Source organism: Rattus norvegicus, chromosome 6, assembly GCF_036323735.1.
Source record: "Rattus norvegicus strain BN/NHsdMcwi chromosome 6, GRCr8, whole genome shotgun sequence".
NCBI classification, from domain to species: Eukaryota; Metazoa; Chordata; class Mammalia; order Rodentia; family Muridae; genus Rattus; species Rattus norvegicus.
In genome coordinates this window covers 60,558,299-60,575,195 of record NC_086024.1, presented here as the reverse complement: position 1 = coordinate 60,575,195, position 16,897 = coordinate 60,558,299, and the positions used below count along the sequence as shown (strand labels likewise).

Below are 16,897 nucleotides of genomic sequence, written 5' to 3'. Positions count from 1 at the left end.
ATTGCATCAAAACAAAACAAATGGCAAGAACAGAAATTACCCAGTCATTAGAAATAGCTGACAACAAAAGAGGCTTGAAGTCCATGGCCAGAAAGACATAGAATTAGGAAGGCAGGAGAAGCCTGTAGCATAATTATTTTCTTAATTATGTTGCATGGGCCAAAGACTCATGCTAAGGTCATAGTGGCAGGCATAGAGCGTCTCAGAAGTGTGGAGAGGTCAGGATTTTCTGTGTTCTCTCTTTGTTGCACACTGGCTTCTAAATTCAACTCTGCCTTCATAGGTTTATGGTGTCAAGGATTTTAGTTGTCCAGAAAATAATAATTTATCATGAGCACATAAATGAAACTTGAACTTGGAAAGTCAGGGGGAAATAGCATCAGGTTCCTGCTAGATTATTTTAAAGATTGGAAGTTGAGATCTTGCTTGAAGATACCAATGATAATTGATGAAACTGTGATCTTGTCAATGGCTGATTAATACTCATCGTGACAAGTGCTGGGGAGTACTTTGCGTTTACCTCACACAGTGCAGTTGAGGGTAGGTAAAATATATTGTAATGCTTATAAATGGACAATTTGAGAATGCAGATCAGCAAGACAAGTAGAAACACATTTGGTTAGAATTTAGTCAGCCTTTTGACGATAAGTGGGTTGCCCTATGGGAGATTCAGCAAACAAGCTCAATGGGTATATGGTACATACATATCCATGGTTGGTAGAATAAATAGCCAGTCCAAGAGGAGACCTTGAAGCATTTAATGGTTGAGAATACCACCTTTGAAACATTTTAAGCTTTTACATTTCTTTTTCCTTTAACTTTTCAAAGCTTTTACTTTTATTTAATGTATGGGAGACAGGTGCTTGCTATCGCACACATGTGGAGTGTGAGAAAATCATTCTGAGATTATTCTCTCCTCTCACAAGTGGATCTTGATGTTTTAACTCAGGACGGTTTGACAGCAAGTGCTTTTACCTGCTGAGTCATCTCAGCACTCCAAGTGTCTAGACTGAGGGTAAAAATTGCATAAACTTTCAGAATTAAAAATATTTTAACAATGAAAATGAATTAGGAGATCGTATTAATAGTAAACTGTTTTTCCAGAAGATACATTCAAAACTAAAGGAGTGCTAAAGCTATACAAATCCTGGACAGTAAAAGTCTGAAGTTGTATCAGTACACATATTTATAAAATTCTCTCTGTTATTTTTCTTCAGACCATAGTGACTGAAATGGAGACCTTAGCATAGTAAGAGTGTCTGAGAATCACCATTACTCTAAATTCTAAAGAGGAATTCTAAAGTGTTGAAAATGTTTGAAAATACAGTATAATATCTACACTTCAGTAACTTTCATAGACTGGAAGAGAAATCAGAAGTTGCTTATTGAAGTGGCATGTCGGGTACTGAAGGCTTTGCTGAGATTTCGGTAGCAGGATAAAGCTATTTATCCATCTTAGGAGTTCCACAGATTCAAAGCAAATATTATTTCATATCATTAGGCAATGTGGAAGAGATGCAGTAAAAGATTTTACAAGAGTAATTTCTCCATTTCACAAAATGCCATGCAGATTATTAGGTAACCTGTGACAAAGAGCTGTGGTACACATGCTCATTTTCATACACCATCTTTGTTACTATACATGATGTCTAACATTTTTTATTAGATAGTTTTTATTTACATTTCAAATGTTATTTCCTTTCCTGGTTTCCTGTCCATAAACCCCCTACCCCATTCCTCTCCCCTTTCTTCTATAAGGGTGTTCCCGCTTCCCAACCATGCCCCTTTCCCGCCTTGACATTCCCCTACACTGGGGGTCCAGCCTTGGCATAACCAAGGCCTTCTGCTCCCATTGGTGCCCAACAAGGCCACTCTCTGCTACATAAACAACTGGAGGCATAGGTCTGTCCATATGTACTCTTTGTCATATGTAGTCCCTGGGAGCTCAGGTTGGTTGGTATTGTTGTTCTTACAGTGTTGCAAACCCTCTCAGCTCCTACAATCCTTTCCCTAAATCCTACAACTGGGACCCCGTTTTCAGTTCAATGGTTGGCTGCGAGCATTTGCCTCTGTGTTTGTCCTGCTCTGGCTGAGCCTATCAGGCTCCTGCCATTTTTTATGCAAAGAAAACTGAGTGGTTTGTGTCAAAGCATTGCAAGTTGTCATGTGGCGGGAGCATTATTAGATTGCCTCAGCTCATCGTTTGATAATGGCTCTAACATCTACTTTTTAAAATAGTTTTTAAACTTGTATTATCAGGGTTCAGAGATTACACTTTTCTCTCACTCATTGTCTCTCCACCCTGTCCATGGTACTATGGTTTGCCCTCCATATCACTGCCTTTCTTGGGTACTTAGAGCTTTCAATTGTTTGAATCATTTTTATAACGATACTGTTTTTCTCAATCTCAGTTTCTCGGGATTATACGCTGAAACGTTTAAGAGAGTACATGACACAGCACGACAATTTAAGCAGATGCAGAAGTGAGCTTCCAGCTAACTTCCAGGAAACAATACATAAGGAGTTTCAACAGTGGAAAACAACAGTATACCTCAAAAATCACTTAGGTTTGGCTTTTAATGATAGGACATATTTTTCAAACAAGTGGCTTTGCTATCATGTGATGGACCAATTGCCCTGGCTTCCCCAATGTCTTATCTTTAATGAAGTGATATTAGTAGATATCACACACATAAATTTGTTCTCCAAATCAAAAATTGCTGAGATCAACTAATGGGAATGTTACTTCAAGACTGCATTGGAGCATCCAAGCCTCTTATTTGTCAGGTTTGAAGAGGCACACTGTCAGAAACAAGAATAGGAGCAAAGGCAAGGTCAAACCCTAAGCATGCATCCTACAGCACAAGATTTGTGTAGCAGAGGATATTCTCCTTGACTTAGCACTAACTGTGAAGAAACATAGTGATCCTCCTGCTAGTTCATGAAGCACAGCTCTCCTGGTACCCACAAAGAAGAGGTCTGAGATTCAAGTCTGTTAATGCTCCCACTGAGTTTCTGCTCTGAGAAATCTTAGAAGGAAGCTCTATGCAGAAGACACTGAGTCAAATCACTCAAACAGTGGTCTCATCTCAGAGAGTATCCCAGGCCTTGGACCCTGTTTTTTGACTCCTCCAACCTAAGGACCATACAGGCTGCCCACTGTGCTAGCTGTCTCATTTTTATTGCTACCTTTTCTTTTCTGTCCTTCATCACCTTATAAACAAGTTCATGCTTTATATTCCTGGGAAAATGCAATGAAATATATGTCATCCTAACAGGACCATATGTATAGTGTAAAAATGTAACTAAGAAAAATAAAAGAATGTTCTGAACTCACAGATATGAATTTAAACGTATAATGATAGATTCTACTATTGATTCTTAAATATAAATTTCTTATGCATAGGTCCTTTTTATTAAATTTTAAATGTCTATATATTTGTCTAGTAATTTTGAAAAAATATTCTAAACTTGATGAAAATATCTCTTAGGTCATTAAGAAGATGTGAACGCCTAAGCCATAATGAATCCTACTTTCTATACCGCTTATTGTACTGGGTACATTCTAAAAGTCAGTATCCTGTATAAGTTCCACAGAGAGTTTTCAATCAAAAGTGCTTAGTTCAATGTTGTGATGCTCGTGTCTCCTTTACAATGCACGTCATATGTATATTTCTATACATACTCACCACCTGAAAGCAGAGCTGGCTTGCTCTTTACGTTGGGGCTGGAATGGGGGAATTTGTTGCTGAATGACATGAAAAGGTGGGCAGTGAAATCGTCAGGGAGCTCAGCTTCCAGGAAGGTCTTCATGAACAGCTTGAATCCTTCAAAATCTATGGTCTAAAAACACATATATTTAAGCATGTAATTTCAGGTCCAGGGAAATAAAAAAGACATTTTTACCATGTTCAGAAATTACCTGAGACGTTTTCTATATCCAAGTCTACAAAAGAAAGATGAGGTCAAGGCTTAGCAGTTCTAAACTATTGTTGGCGATGGCAGGCATGTGTCTAACCTTTGACAGTGTAGAACAAAGACACCATGATTTCTAGTTAGGTGAATCTATCGCCATGGCAACCATATGACATAAAATGTTACCTTTTTGAATTTCAAATTTTCTTTCCACCTCTTTCAGTTGGGAATCTTATTTCCAAACTCACGAAATTCTGCTGGGAAGAAGCTCTGATACTTATTGTGAACGAGCTGGTGTAGACTCATATATTCATATATCAGGCACACAGAATCACTGACATTTTCACCTCTTTCCTTCCCAATAATGGTGATTGTTTTGAAAATTGTAAAAAGTAATTTACAACTGTTTCAAATCAAAGGCTACATTAATGATTAATCATTTCAAAACTTCACATAGAGAATTCTAAGGAAACATATCATACAGTCTTTAAGTCTTCTCCAATCTATGCTCTGAAGGCAGTCATTTCAGGGTAAGAGTCCAAGGCCACTTGAAACACTACTTAAGAAAACTATATTCTCGCTTCAAGCTTAATGTGGCTGCACAGGTGACTACAGAAAGCATGCGTTCTCACAGCAGAGGAGGAGAATAAATAAGATGACTATTGCTGAGACATTGAGACAACTGTGGGTGTTTGGGGGACAAAAGTATGGGGATATTAGTGACTAGTACTTAACTAGGATTTGACAAGTACTCTTATCACTGAAGGCCACATAGATGGGCTGTTTTCTGGAAACAGGTACTGTTGTTGAACAAGAGAAAGTTTGGGGAATTACTAGGCATCAGAGCTACAGACAACAAGCCAGAAAAAGAGGCTGTTCTCTGGAGAGCAACAGTATGCACCAGAAGATTTGCCTCACCTCCAGAGCCCTGGAGGAATCCTTCCTCACCCATTAGTGAGCTCACTGAGATGAAATAGTTTGCATTTTATTAGAGTGGCTAAAAGGTAATTTCTGTAAGCTATCTCTTTTAAAATGAAAAACTGCATATCTTTTATGTTTAAGAATATTTGGGGAAAGTGAGAGAGAATGTATATGCTCTAGAATGTATATTCTTATTCATTAGGAACATATTTTATGTCACATTATTTTTAGTAAACTTAAAATAAATTTTATAATTTGAAATATCAGTACAAAATATAGATTTTAAGATATGGGTAATGATTTGAGTAAATTATATTTATGTATCAATACATCTATGTATGTAATATGCATATATGTGTATATGTGCTATGTGTATATATATATGTATGTATGTGTTAGGTGAGAGTTAGCAGTTATAGAAAAAGATGTTGAATTAAACCAGTAAAAAATGTTACCCTCCCACTGGAAGCCTGCAAAAGTCTTGCATGGGAGAGCAGGTGTAATGTGATGTGCTTCTGGGATGCTTTCCCTAATATATATATATATATATATATATATATATATATATATATATGTATATATATATATATATATGTATGTGTGTGTATGACCTTTTTAAATACATATGTATGTTACCTTTTAAATTTCAAATTTTGTATATATAAGTATATATATAGCATATATATATACATAATGTGTGTGTTGATTATGTTCTCAAGAAATTAAAATAATCCATTATCTTTCTTTTTTTTTTATTAACTTGAGTATTTCTTATATACATTTCGAATGTTATTCCCTTTCCCGGTTTCCGGGCAAACATCCCCCTCCCCCTCCCCTTCCTTATGGGTGTTCCCCTCCCAACCCTCCCCCCATTGCCGCCCTCCCCCCATAGACTAGTTCACTGGGGGTTTAGTCTTAGCAGGACCCAGGGCTTCCCCTTCCACTGGTGCTCTTACTAGGATATTCATTGCTACATATGGGGTCAGAGTCCAGGGTCAGTCCATGTATAGTCTTTAGGTAGTGGCTTAGTCCCTGGAAGCTCTGGTTGCTTGGCATTGTTGTACTTTTGGGGTCTCGAGCCCCTTCAAGCTCTTCCAGTTCTTTCTCTGATTCCTTCAACAGGGGACCTATTCTCAGTTCAGTGGTTTGCTGCTGGCATTCGCCTCTGTATTTGCTGTATTCTGGCTGTGTCTCTCAGGAGCGATCTACATCCGGCTCCTGTCGGTCTGCACTTCTTTGCTTCATCCATCTTGTCTAATTGGGTGGCTGTATATGTATGGGCCACATGTGGGGCAGGCTCTGAATGGGTGTTCCTTCAGTCTCTGTTTTAATCTTTGCCTCTCCCTTCCCTGCCAAGGGTATTCTTATTCCTCATTTAAAGAAGGAGTGAAGCATTCACATTTTGATCATCCGTCTTGAGTTTCGTTTGTTCTAGGGATCTAGGGTAATTCAAGCATTTGGGCTAATAGCCACTTATCAATGAGTGCATACCATGTATGTCTTTCTGTGATTGGATTAGCTCACTCAGGATGATATTTTCCATTATCTTTCTTATTAGTAGTTTGTTCATTAAAATTTCTTCATAATATCATAATACTAACATTTAACAGTTGAATGAATAAAAATCAGTATAGAGGGAGAGATGGCTCAGCGGTTAAGAGCACCGACTGCTCTTCCAAAGGTCCTGAGTTCAATTCCCAGCAACCACATGATTGGTTCACAACCATTTGTAATGGGATCCGATGTCCCCTTCTGGTGTGTCTGAAAAGAGTGACGGTGTACTCACAGAATAAATAAACAAATCTCTTTAAAACATCAGTATAGAGTACTTTTTAGAATCTTGGGTATATTGATAGTGAAATAGAAATATAAATGGAATAAATAAAAGGTAATTTTGTCTTGGAAATATATTAGTTGTTTTACATTTTAATTTGTCCTTTTATTGGCTCAAAATGATAAAATTCACTCCCTTCCTAAATCAAAACTTCAGCTTCTCTTTTTATTTATAATTAGACAACACTCTCAAACTACTGAGTTGAGAGTGTAAAACCTTTTAAAATCTCTTGCTTCTAAAAAGTGAACCACTGCATGTATAAGAATGGATTTTTCTGTTCATCAATAAATATAGAAGATGATGTCAAAAGGTCTGTAGTTAAAATATTTATTGAATATATGAAGCTGCTTCCTGACATTCCTTACTATAAACTTAGGGACAAATTTCTATACTATACTTCCAGTTTTATATACGGAACAAAGTTTTGAAACCAAAATGACCTTATTGACAAAACTCATCTGACTTAATATTCCCAAATCACATTCATTGAGGAAATATTTTCCAATGTTTCCTGAATGACCATTACTTTTCTCTATAAAAGAATTGAAAAGATCACCTAAAATACTGTTGCCTAAATCATGACTTTTGTCATAAATAGATAATATACTTAATTTGCACATTTACTTTATAATATGGAATACTGTAAAATCTTCAAATGAGTTCTACAGGTGTTGTTTATTTTGGGAAATTCAGACTATTAAATGAAAAAATCATTTTCTCCAATAATTTATTTTTTATTCACTTTACATTCTGATCATAACCCCCTTACTTTCTCTGTTCAGTCCTACCCTCATAAATCCCTTCTCCAATTGCCCCCTCCCCTTCACTTTAGAGAACCACCCCACTCTGGGACATCTAGTCCCAGCAGACTAGGCACATCCTCTCCCACTGAAGCCTAACCAAGCAGTTGAGATCGCAGGAAGAGGATCCAGTGGCAGAAAACAGAGACTGAGATAGCCTCCGTTCCACTTGTTATGTCCCACATGAAGACCAAGCTGCACACGTGTTACAAATGTGTAAGGGTCGAGGTTCAGGCCCTGCACACGTGTTACCAATGTGTAAGGGTCGAGGTTCAGGGCTCTCTGGTTGGTGGCCCAGTTTCTTTGAGCTCATGGACTCAGATTAGTTAATTCTGTAGGTCTTCTCTTGATGTCCTTGACTCCTCCAGCTTGTTCAATTCTATCCACAATTGTTCCACAAGATTCCTTCAATTCTCCCTGATGTTTGTTTGTGGGTCTCTGCATCTGCCTCCATCCACTGCTGGATGAAGTTTCTCAGGAGACAATTATGCTAGGTCCTTGTCTGTAAGCATAGCAGAGTATCATTTACAGTGCCAAGGCTTGGCTCTCTTGCATTTGATGGGTCGCAATTTGGGGGGGCAATCATTGGTTGGCTGTTCCTTCAGTCTTTGTTTAACTTTCAACCTTGCACATCTTGTAAGCAAGTCAAATTTGGATTGAAGGTTTTGTGGGTAGGTTAATGTCTCCCTCTCTCTTCTTGAATTCCTTTTCTATCCCCCTGTGGTAAGAATCTCAGCTAGGCTGAATCATAAAATCTCTGGCATCCCAGACCTCCAGATAGTCCCAGAGCTTACCCCAGCAATTTCCATTCACATGCCCAACCCTCTCCCACTACTCCTCTCCTCAAACATGATCATCAGTCCTGTTCCCCTCTTCACCCCCATTCCTACTCAGTTTCCTCTTTGTATCCACCGCATATAATTATTTAGTTGCTCCCTCTGAGTGATATTCATGTATCCTCCCTTGCAACCCCCTTATTACCCTGCTTCTTTGGGTCGGTTATCCTGCATTTTATGGCTAATGTCCACTTATAAGTAAGTACATACCATATGTGTCCTTCTGGCTCTGGAAAAACCTCACTCAGAATAACATTCTCAATTTCCATCCATTTGCCTGAAAAAAATCATGATTTCTTTGTTTTTAATAGCTAAATAGTATTCCACTGTGTACATGAACCAATTTTCTTTACCCATTCTTCACTTCAGTTGAGGGACATCTGTGTTCTTTCCAGTTTCTGATTATTATGAATAAAGCTGCTATGGGACATAGTTGAGAAAGTTTCCCTGTGGTTTACTAGGTTACCTCACATATATATATATATATATATATATATATATATATATATATATATATATGTGTGTGTGTGTGTGTGTGTGTGTGTATGTATGTATATATATATGTATGTATACATGTATGTATGTATGTATGTATGTATGTATCTGTATCGGTATCTGTATCTGTATCATCTGTATCTGTATATGTATCTGTATATGTATATAGCTCCCAGTTTTCTGAGAAACCTCCAAATTGATTTCCAAAGTGGTTGTACAGCTTTGCACTCTAACTAGCAATGGATGAGTATTCCTTGTTCAACATCTTCCCTGTCATGTGCCATCACCTGAGTTTTGAGCTTGGCCATTCTGACTTCTGTAACATGGAGTCTCAGGATTGTTTAGATTTGCATTTCCCTAATGACTAAGGAGACCACATTTCTTTAGGTGCTTCTCAGCAACTAGAGTGTGCTTGTTGAGAATTGTGTTTAGCTCTGCAACCCATTTTTAAATCTGTATTTTGTTTGTAGGTGTCTACCTTCTTAGTTCTTCATATGTTTTGGATATTAACCCTCAGTCAGATGAAGAATTTATGAAAGTGTTTTTAATTCCGTGAGGTCCCATCTGTCAGTTGTTGATCTTAGAGCCTGAGTTCTGTCCCAATGCATTCAAGGTTATTCCCCACTTTGTCTTCTATCAGATTTAGTGCATCTGGTTTTATGTGGAGGTTCTTGATCCACAAGGACTTGAGTTTTGTACAGGGTGATAAATATAGATCTATTTACATCCTTCTACATGCAGACATCCACTTAGAGCTGCACAATTATTGAAGACACTTTCTTTTTCCATTTTATGGTTTTGGCTCCTTTGTCAAAAACGAAGTGTTTATAGGTGAATGCTTTTTTTCAAGGTCTACAATTCTATTCCATTGATCAACCTGTCTGTTTCTAAAACAATACAATGTAATTTTATTATTATTAGTCTTGAGTACAATTTGAGATTAGGGATGATGATACCTTCAAAAGTTCTTTTATTGTACAGGATTGTTAGCTACCCTGTTTTTTTCCATATAAAGTTGAGAACTGCCTTTTCAAGGTCTGTAAAGAATTGTGTTGGAATTTTGATGGGGATTGCAATGAAATTATAGATTACTTTTGAGAAGATGGCTATTTTCACTATGTTAATCCTACCTATCCATTATATAAAAGATTTTTCCATCTTCTGATATTTTCTTCAATTTCTTTCTTGACAGACTTGAAGTTCTTGTCATACAGATCTTTTACTTCCTTGGTTGGAGTTACACCAAAGAATTTTATATTATAAAGGGTATTGTTCCCCTAATTTCTTTCTTTGTCCACTTCTTGTTTGCATAAAAGAGGACTACTGAATTGTTTTCAGTTAATTTTTTACCTAATCACTTTGCTGAAGGTGTTTATCAGCTGTATGAAGTTCTTTGATAAAAATTTTGGGGTCACTAACATATATTATCATATCATCAGAAAATAGTGATACCTTGACTTATTCTTTTCGAATTTGTATCCTCTGGATCTCCTTTCATTGTCTTATTGCTTGAGTAGAACTTTAAGTTTTATATTGAATAGAGTAGACAGCCTTGTATTGTCTCTAATTTTAGTGAAATTACATTAAATTTTTCTCCATTTAATTTAATGTGGGCTATGAGCTTGCTATATATTGCCTTTATTATGTTTAGGCATGCTTTTTGTATCCCTGAACTTTCTAAGACTTTCAGCATGAAGGGGAGTTGGAGTTTGTCAAAGTCTTTTCAAATACATATCATGAAATTGTTATGTTGTTTCTTTCAGTTTCTTTATATGGTGGATTATATTGTTGGACTTTCATATATTGAACCATCCCCTGCATACATGGGATGATTCCTACCTGATCATGATTGATGATATTTGTAGTATGTTCTGGGATTTGGTTTGTGAGCATTTTATTGAGTAATTTTCCATCAGTGCTCATAAGGAAAATTGACCTGAAGTTCTCTTTCTTTGTTGACTTTTTGTGTGGCTTATGTAACAAAGTGACTGTGGTCTCATGGTCTCATAGAATGAGTTTGGCAATGTTTTTTCTATTTCTATTTTATGGACAAATTTGAGGAGATTGTTCAAATTGTTACCCTTATCTTAATTCAACTTTGCTAAGTGGGATATATCTAGAAATCATCCACTTTATTTAGATTTTCTAATTTTGTGGAGTATAGTCCTTTTTGGTAAGACCTAAATGATTCTTTAGATTTTCTGTTATCTGTTATTTTGTCTTCCTTTTACTATCTGATTTTGTTAATTTGAATACTGTCTCTAATTAATTTGACTAAAAGTTTATTTATCATGTTGATTTTCTCCTGGAATTAGCTGTTGATGTCATTGACATTTTTGCATTGTTCTACTTGTTTCTAATTGATTTATTTAAGCCACAAGTTTGATTATTTCCTGCTTTTCAATCTTCTTGGCTATGTTTCCTTCCTTCCTTCCTTTCTTTCTTCCTTCCTTCCTTCCTTCCTCCCTTTCTTTCCTTCTCTCTCTCTTTCTTTCTTTCTTTCTTTCTTTCTTTCTTTCTTTCTTTCTTTCTTTTGTTTCTTACTGCTTCCAGGTATACTTTTAAATTGCCAGTATGACTTGTATCTAATTTCTTTATGAAGGCACTTAGTGCTATAAATTTTCCTATTAGCACTGTTTTCATTATATCTCATAATATTGGGTATGTTATGTCTTCGTTTTTCATTGAATTCTAGAATGTCTTTAATTTCTTTATTTTTCCCCTGACCCAGTAATCACTGAGTAGAGAGTTGTCAAGTTTCTATGAATTTATATGCTTCCGATGTTTTTGTTGCTGTTGAAGTCCAGTTTTAACTCATGTTAGTCTAATAAGATACAAGGAGCTTTTTCAATTTTCTTGTATCTGTTGAAGCTTGCTTTGTGACCAACTATATGGTCAATTTTGGGAAGGTTCCATGAGGTGCTAAGAAGGTATATTCTTTTATACTGGGCTGAAATATTCTGTGGATATCTGTCAAGTTCTTTTGATTTATAATGGCTGTTTGTTTCTTATTTTGCCACTTAGTTTCTGTCTCCATGACCTCTCCTTTGGTAAAAGTGGGGCATTGAAGTCTCCTGCTATCAATGTGTAGAGTTCAATGTGCAGTTTAAGCTTTCATATTGTTTTGTATGAGTGTGGGTACCCTTGCATTTTTGGCATATATGTTCAGAATTGAGATATCACCTTGATAGATGTCTCTTTGAGAAGTATGTAGTCTTCTTTCCCATCGCTTTTAATTAATTTTGGTTAAAAGTCTATTTATTAGATATTAGAATAGCTACTCCAGTTTACTTCTGTACGTTTGCTTTAAAAACTTTTTTCCAGCCTTTAACTCTCAGGTAATATCTGTTTTTGATGCTGAGGTGTGTTTCTTGTATGTAGCAAAATGATTGATCTTTTTCTCCATCTGTTCCTTTAGTCTCTGTCTTTTAATTGGAAATTGAGTCCATTAATGTTAAGAATATTAATGATAAATGATTGTCAATTCCTGTAATTTTGATGTTTATGGTGGTGGTGGTGGTGGTGGTGATTTGTTTGTGTGTGTGTGTGTGTGTGTGTGTGTGTGTGTGTGTGTGTGTGTGTGCGCGCGCGCATTTTTGTGTGCAGGCTCGAAACATGAACCTAATACTGGGTTCTATGGCAGCATTCTCTTTCTATTGGGACAGCACCAGTGACATTCTGCTATCATTGATTCTATATGCCTGATGGGTTGTATGGTGGGGTTTTCAGTAACTTTGAGGTTTCTTGTTTAGCCACAAGCCTCTCCAAGCACCTTTCTCCCCTGAGCAAGGATTCCATTAAGAGTGGCCCATAATCAGCTGTGGGCTGTAAACTATCCTTGTCTTTTCTGATCTCTGACCCACTCTCATCGTCTTCAATCTCTCCCTCCTTCCCACTGAAATTATCGTGGGCCCACTTGGGGTTGGTAATGGATTTTTGTAGCATGAACCTACATGTCCACAGCCATGGCTCATCTGTTTGTCACTACCCTTCCCTTCCTGGTTATCAGGCAAGTAATACTTCTTGCTTTTGGGTGTGTACTGTGGATCCCATTCCTCTTCTCTGTTTCTTCTTTGGAAAATCATTGTGGTTGTTGCTGTTGCTGTTGTTGTTGTTGTTGTTATCAGAAATTTCCTTGGCTCAAAACTCTTTCTTGCTTGAATTTGAAGGGGTTCCTGAGCTTTGCTGCCTCTGTTTTTCAGACCCACAAATTCACGAAGTCTTGCTCCCCAGTCTGGATTTATCAAAACCCGTGGTGCCCTCCTCTCTCTTCTTTGATTCCTTGGCATATCCCTCTGCTTTGTAGGAATAAGGTGACGGGAAAGATGAAGCAGAGAGCCTAGACGGTCATTTTGCATTGCAGTGCTTCTATTTCTTTGATCCTTTCTGCTTTTTTTCTGTTGACCTTTCTTTTGAGTGGCTAGAGTTAGGAAATCCATTGATGCTTCTGATTTACCTCACTAAAGATCTCTCTTCTTATGCTTTTTATGACATTGGATTTGAAGGGGAAGGTCAACATGTTCATCTTTATATTTTTGTTCAATCTTGTAGCCAGGTTCTCATGGACGTTTTAATTCCTCATGAGTTAAACCGTGTTGTCTCAATGTAGTGGGGGAAATGTCTATCCTCCGTATATCTCTGGGTTTTTCTTATTTTTAGCTGTCTTTTGTTCATTTCCTCTCATAGGTATTTAATAAAGCACTCATGCAATGTAATTCAAGAGGATCCAAAGTGATGCTCTTTAACATGATAAACAATCGGCACTCTGCTGGGTAAACAATTGTGAAGAGTTACAGTGAGACTGAGCTGACTCTATGTAATGAAAAATGCAACTCATTTCCTGCTCCTTTTTATTTCTAGGGTCTAGATGCTGAGACAGCTTTTCTTCCTGAGCCAATAAGCCATTGCATCATGCAAGGTCCTCACTGAAGGAGTCCATCTGGCTATTGGCCTGGTTCTCCTAAATAATGGAAAAAGAAGACTTCCATGAGGAAAAGTTTCCTTTGTGTTCCAGCTTGTCATGACTCTCAAAGGTGTTCCTTGATGGAGATAATGAACTTTTTTCCTGAACCACCTTGCATATAGTCAGTTGGAAATTCTTTTCTGGCACAAAGCCCCTGTGCACACTTTGCTCCTCTTGACTGCTGCGTGGTCCTCCTTTCCAGATCTTTATGTAAAAGGTTCCTTATCCAGCTTCTCGGCTTTCCTCTGCTTTTCCTTCTCTGCATGCACCAGTCTCTCCCACTTGTCTGACTTGTCTTCTTCTAGGTTTTGCTTGTACAGGCTCTGAGTCTATGATCTGAGATATAAGTCCAGGCTCATCATCAAACTCGGGTTCCCTCCTTTCCTTTCTTTTGTCCTTATCTTGCTCATCCAACTCCTCCTTGTAGAGGTCAGCATATTTTTCTCAAAGTAATCATGGACATTTTATCTTTTAGGATATTGGCTGCTTCAGAAAGGCTTCTCTATGTCTGTCTTGGGACAAATGGATCAGATTTCAGTTTTACATCAGCCTCATTGAAGCTCCCTTTCACTTTCAGCCTCTCTCTAGTGTTGCCTGTGCCTGCCTCTTGTCCTTACCATTCTCTGTCTTCTGCTCTTCCAAATACCTTATATATCCTGCTCCTCCTAAAGCAACACTCTCCACTTTATGACATTGACCATATGCAGAGCCTGTGATTGGTAGTCTCTTACCCACAGGACTCTTTTTGGATGGACTCAAAGACCCAGAACCATGATCAAACTGAACTTGGTGTGTTCCAGACGGATATCCAGCAAAACCTGACTTCTATGAGTCCATCTGGGATGGATTAGTTTTGTCATGAGACTAGGTAAACATGTTTCTAAGCACTAAAGTAACAACTTCACTAAATCAGATTACTTCTTTTTCTGATGCTTTAAGTTTTAACCTTTTTCAATATAAACTCCTGAAAAATATTTGCATTTCATAGGTAAACTAAGCCAGGGAGTTTGTCTTTGAAAGTGATACACATGGGCAATTTGAACACAAATCTCTAAAATAACCTCATATTTCTGTCTTATATTTTTCTACCTTTAATAGAAAAGGCTGAGCTTGATAATACTTATAATTTATTTTACAGGGATGGTAATTTTGGTTAATTACATGAGGATCAATGTCCTTACTGAAGGCATTTAACATATACTTTTGTTGTCAACATTATGTACTGTAGAATCTATGTTTACAGGATTCTCAAAGAAAGCCATAGAATTTCATGTGTGTGAATATGAAAGGTCTAGATTTTAACAGAAACTACAAAACAGCACCACAGTTGAGTCAAGGAATAGAAACTATAAAAGCATACCTGAGCCTTAAGCCAAACTACTGGTAGAAAATGCATAGAGAACTCCAGACCTCAGTCAGGAACAATGTTGCTCTTGTCTAAGAGCAACAACATACACATTCACCACATCTTTTAGCCCCCGCCCTCCAGGTGGTACTCTCCAACCTTGTCTGCTTCTTTTTTCTGTTCTACAACTGATCAGTTAGCTACTGATGTACTAGCATGCAGAATGGAGGCTGTGTCAGATACAAGAACATAGAAACCTTCAGGTGGTTGAAGAAAAAGTGAGAGTGATAATGCAGGTGGTATGAAAAGATGTGTTTGTTGAGTGAAGATGCTGAGCAATGCTATTTAGTGGTGATGAGCTGAGCATGCTGGGATAGAAGACAATCACTTATTCCGTGCAACTGCCTGCGAAGTATCATTAAATCTCATGGAACCTGCATTTGAGGAGCTAATGTTTCTACAAAATTGTGGGACAAAGTGAGGAAAGGTTGTGCTCTGCAATGGAGGATGAAAACTGTTATTATGGTCAGTGACTATCATCTCAGTAGAACCTCATCTTGGGAGAAATATATATATATATATATATATATATATATATATATATATATATATATATATATATGTTCATTTGAATAGGAATGTCTCTGATAGGCTACTATATTTGAATATTGGTCCCTGGTTGGTGGAACTTTTTGGGAGCGAGTGAGAGATGTGGTCTTGTGGAAGGAGGTGTGACACTGAAGGCAAGATTTGAAGTTTTAAAAAACTTCTTTATTTCCAGTGTCTTTGCTCCTTCTGCCTTGTGATTATGAGTTCTCAAGATGTAAGTTTTCAGTTAGTAGTCGAGCACCATTCCTGCCTGTGCATTGCCATGTCCCCCATCATGATCACAGTGTTTGTCACTGCAGTAGAAATGTAAGTAAGAGAATGTGTGCTCCTAGAGAGATCACGTAACATGTATGCACGACAAAGGGTTTGTGCTCATAAAGAAAGGTCAGGGTTTCATGCCAGCTTTCTTTATTGTTCTCCATTCTTTTGAGTCAGGGTTTCTCACTGAAGTTGGAGACCCCTGATTGTTTAGGCTATCTGGCTAGCAAGCTTCCAGGATCCTTCTCTCTCTGCCTTCCAGAATTGAAATTGTTGTACAAAACTTCTGTGCCAGCCTTTTTAGGTGGGTGCTAGGTGCCAAGACCCCTGTTCTTATACTCACACAACAAACATATCTCCATTGAGGCTTCTCTTCAGGACCAAACATATTCTTGAATTGATAAAACATGGCTATAGTATATCTACTCTATTCAAAATATTTATTTCCAGCACCCCAAAACGTGCATAGATGCTATACCCTTCACTGAACTTCTAGAAGAGCTGTGTTCGCAGGACAGATCTTCATTGACAGAGCAATAGATTGCATGCCCTTCCTGAAAGAGTGAAATATCAGCAGCCTTTTAGCTTTGTTTCCTCCACATAGTGAACATAGAACTGTAAACAAAATAAAATTTAAATGTCCTTACTATTTTATTTTTCATTAAGTTTTCTAATAACACGCTGTAAACTGGTTATCAATTCATTTAAATAAACTTACCTGAAGTTAATATGTTTGGTAAAATAAGAAAAGTAAATTCCAGATTCTCTAAGTTAAAAGTCTGTGCATTGGACATTTTCATCTGGTTATGACATCAGATCTCTATTAGTGATAGTAATTGGGGGATTTTCTGTTGTTCTGTTATACTTTTATGTACTCTGGGTGATCTTGTATGCTATGGGAACCTAGTTAGCCTAGTTAGT

At 37.3% G+C, this 16,897-nt stretch overlaps 1 protein-coding gene and 1 pseudogene across 12 annotated transcripts in view; both read right to left on the bottom strand.

Moving 5' to 3' along the window:
• Dgkb (diacylglycerol kinase, beta) overlaps positions 1-16,897 on the bottom strand; it is a 756,320-nt gene that overhangs the window by 549,225 nt on the left and 190,198 nt on the right. For all 12 annotated transcript variants that reach the window (XM_063262362.1, XM_017594328.3, XM_063262364.1 and 9 more), the window contains one exon: positions 3,690-3,843. In XM_063262362.1, coding sequence (XP_063118432.1) covers positions 3,690-3,843 — 154 coding nt within the window. The remainder of the gene's footprint in view (positions 1-3,689; positions 3,844-16,897) is intronic.
• LOC103692620 (thyroid hormone receptor-associated protein 3 pseudogene) lies at positions 11,301-16,770 on the bottom strand (annotated as a pseudogene).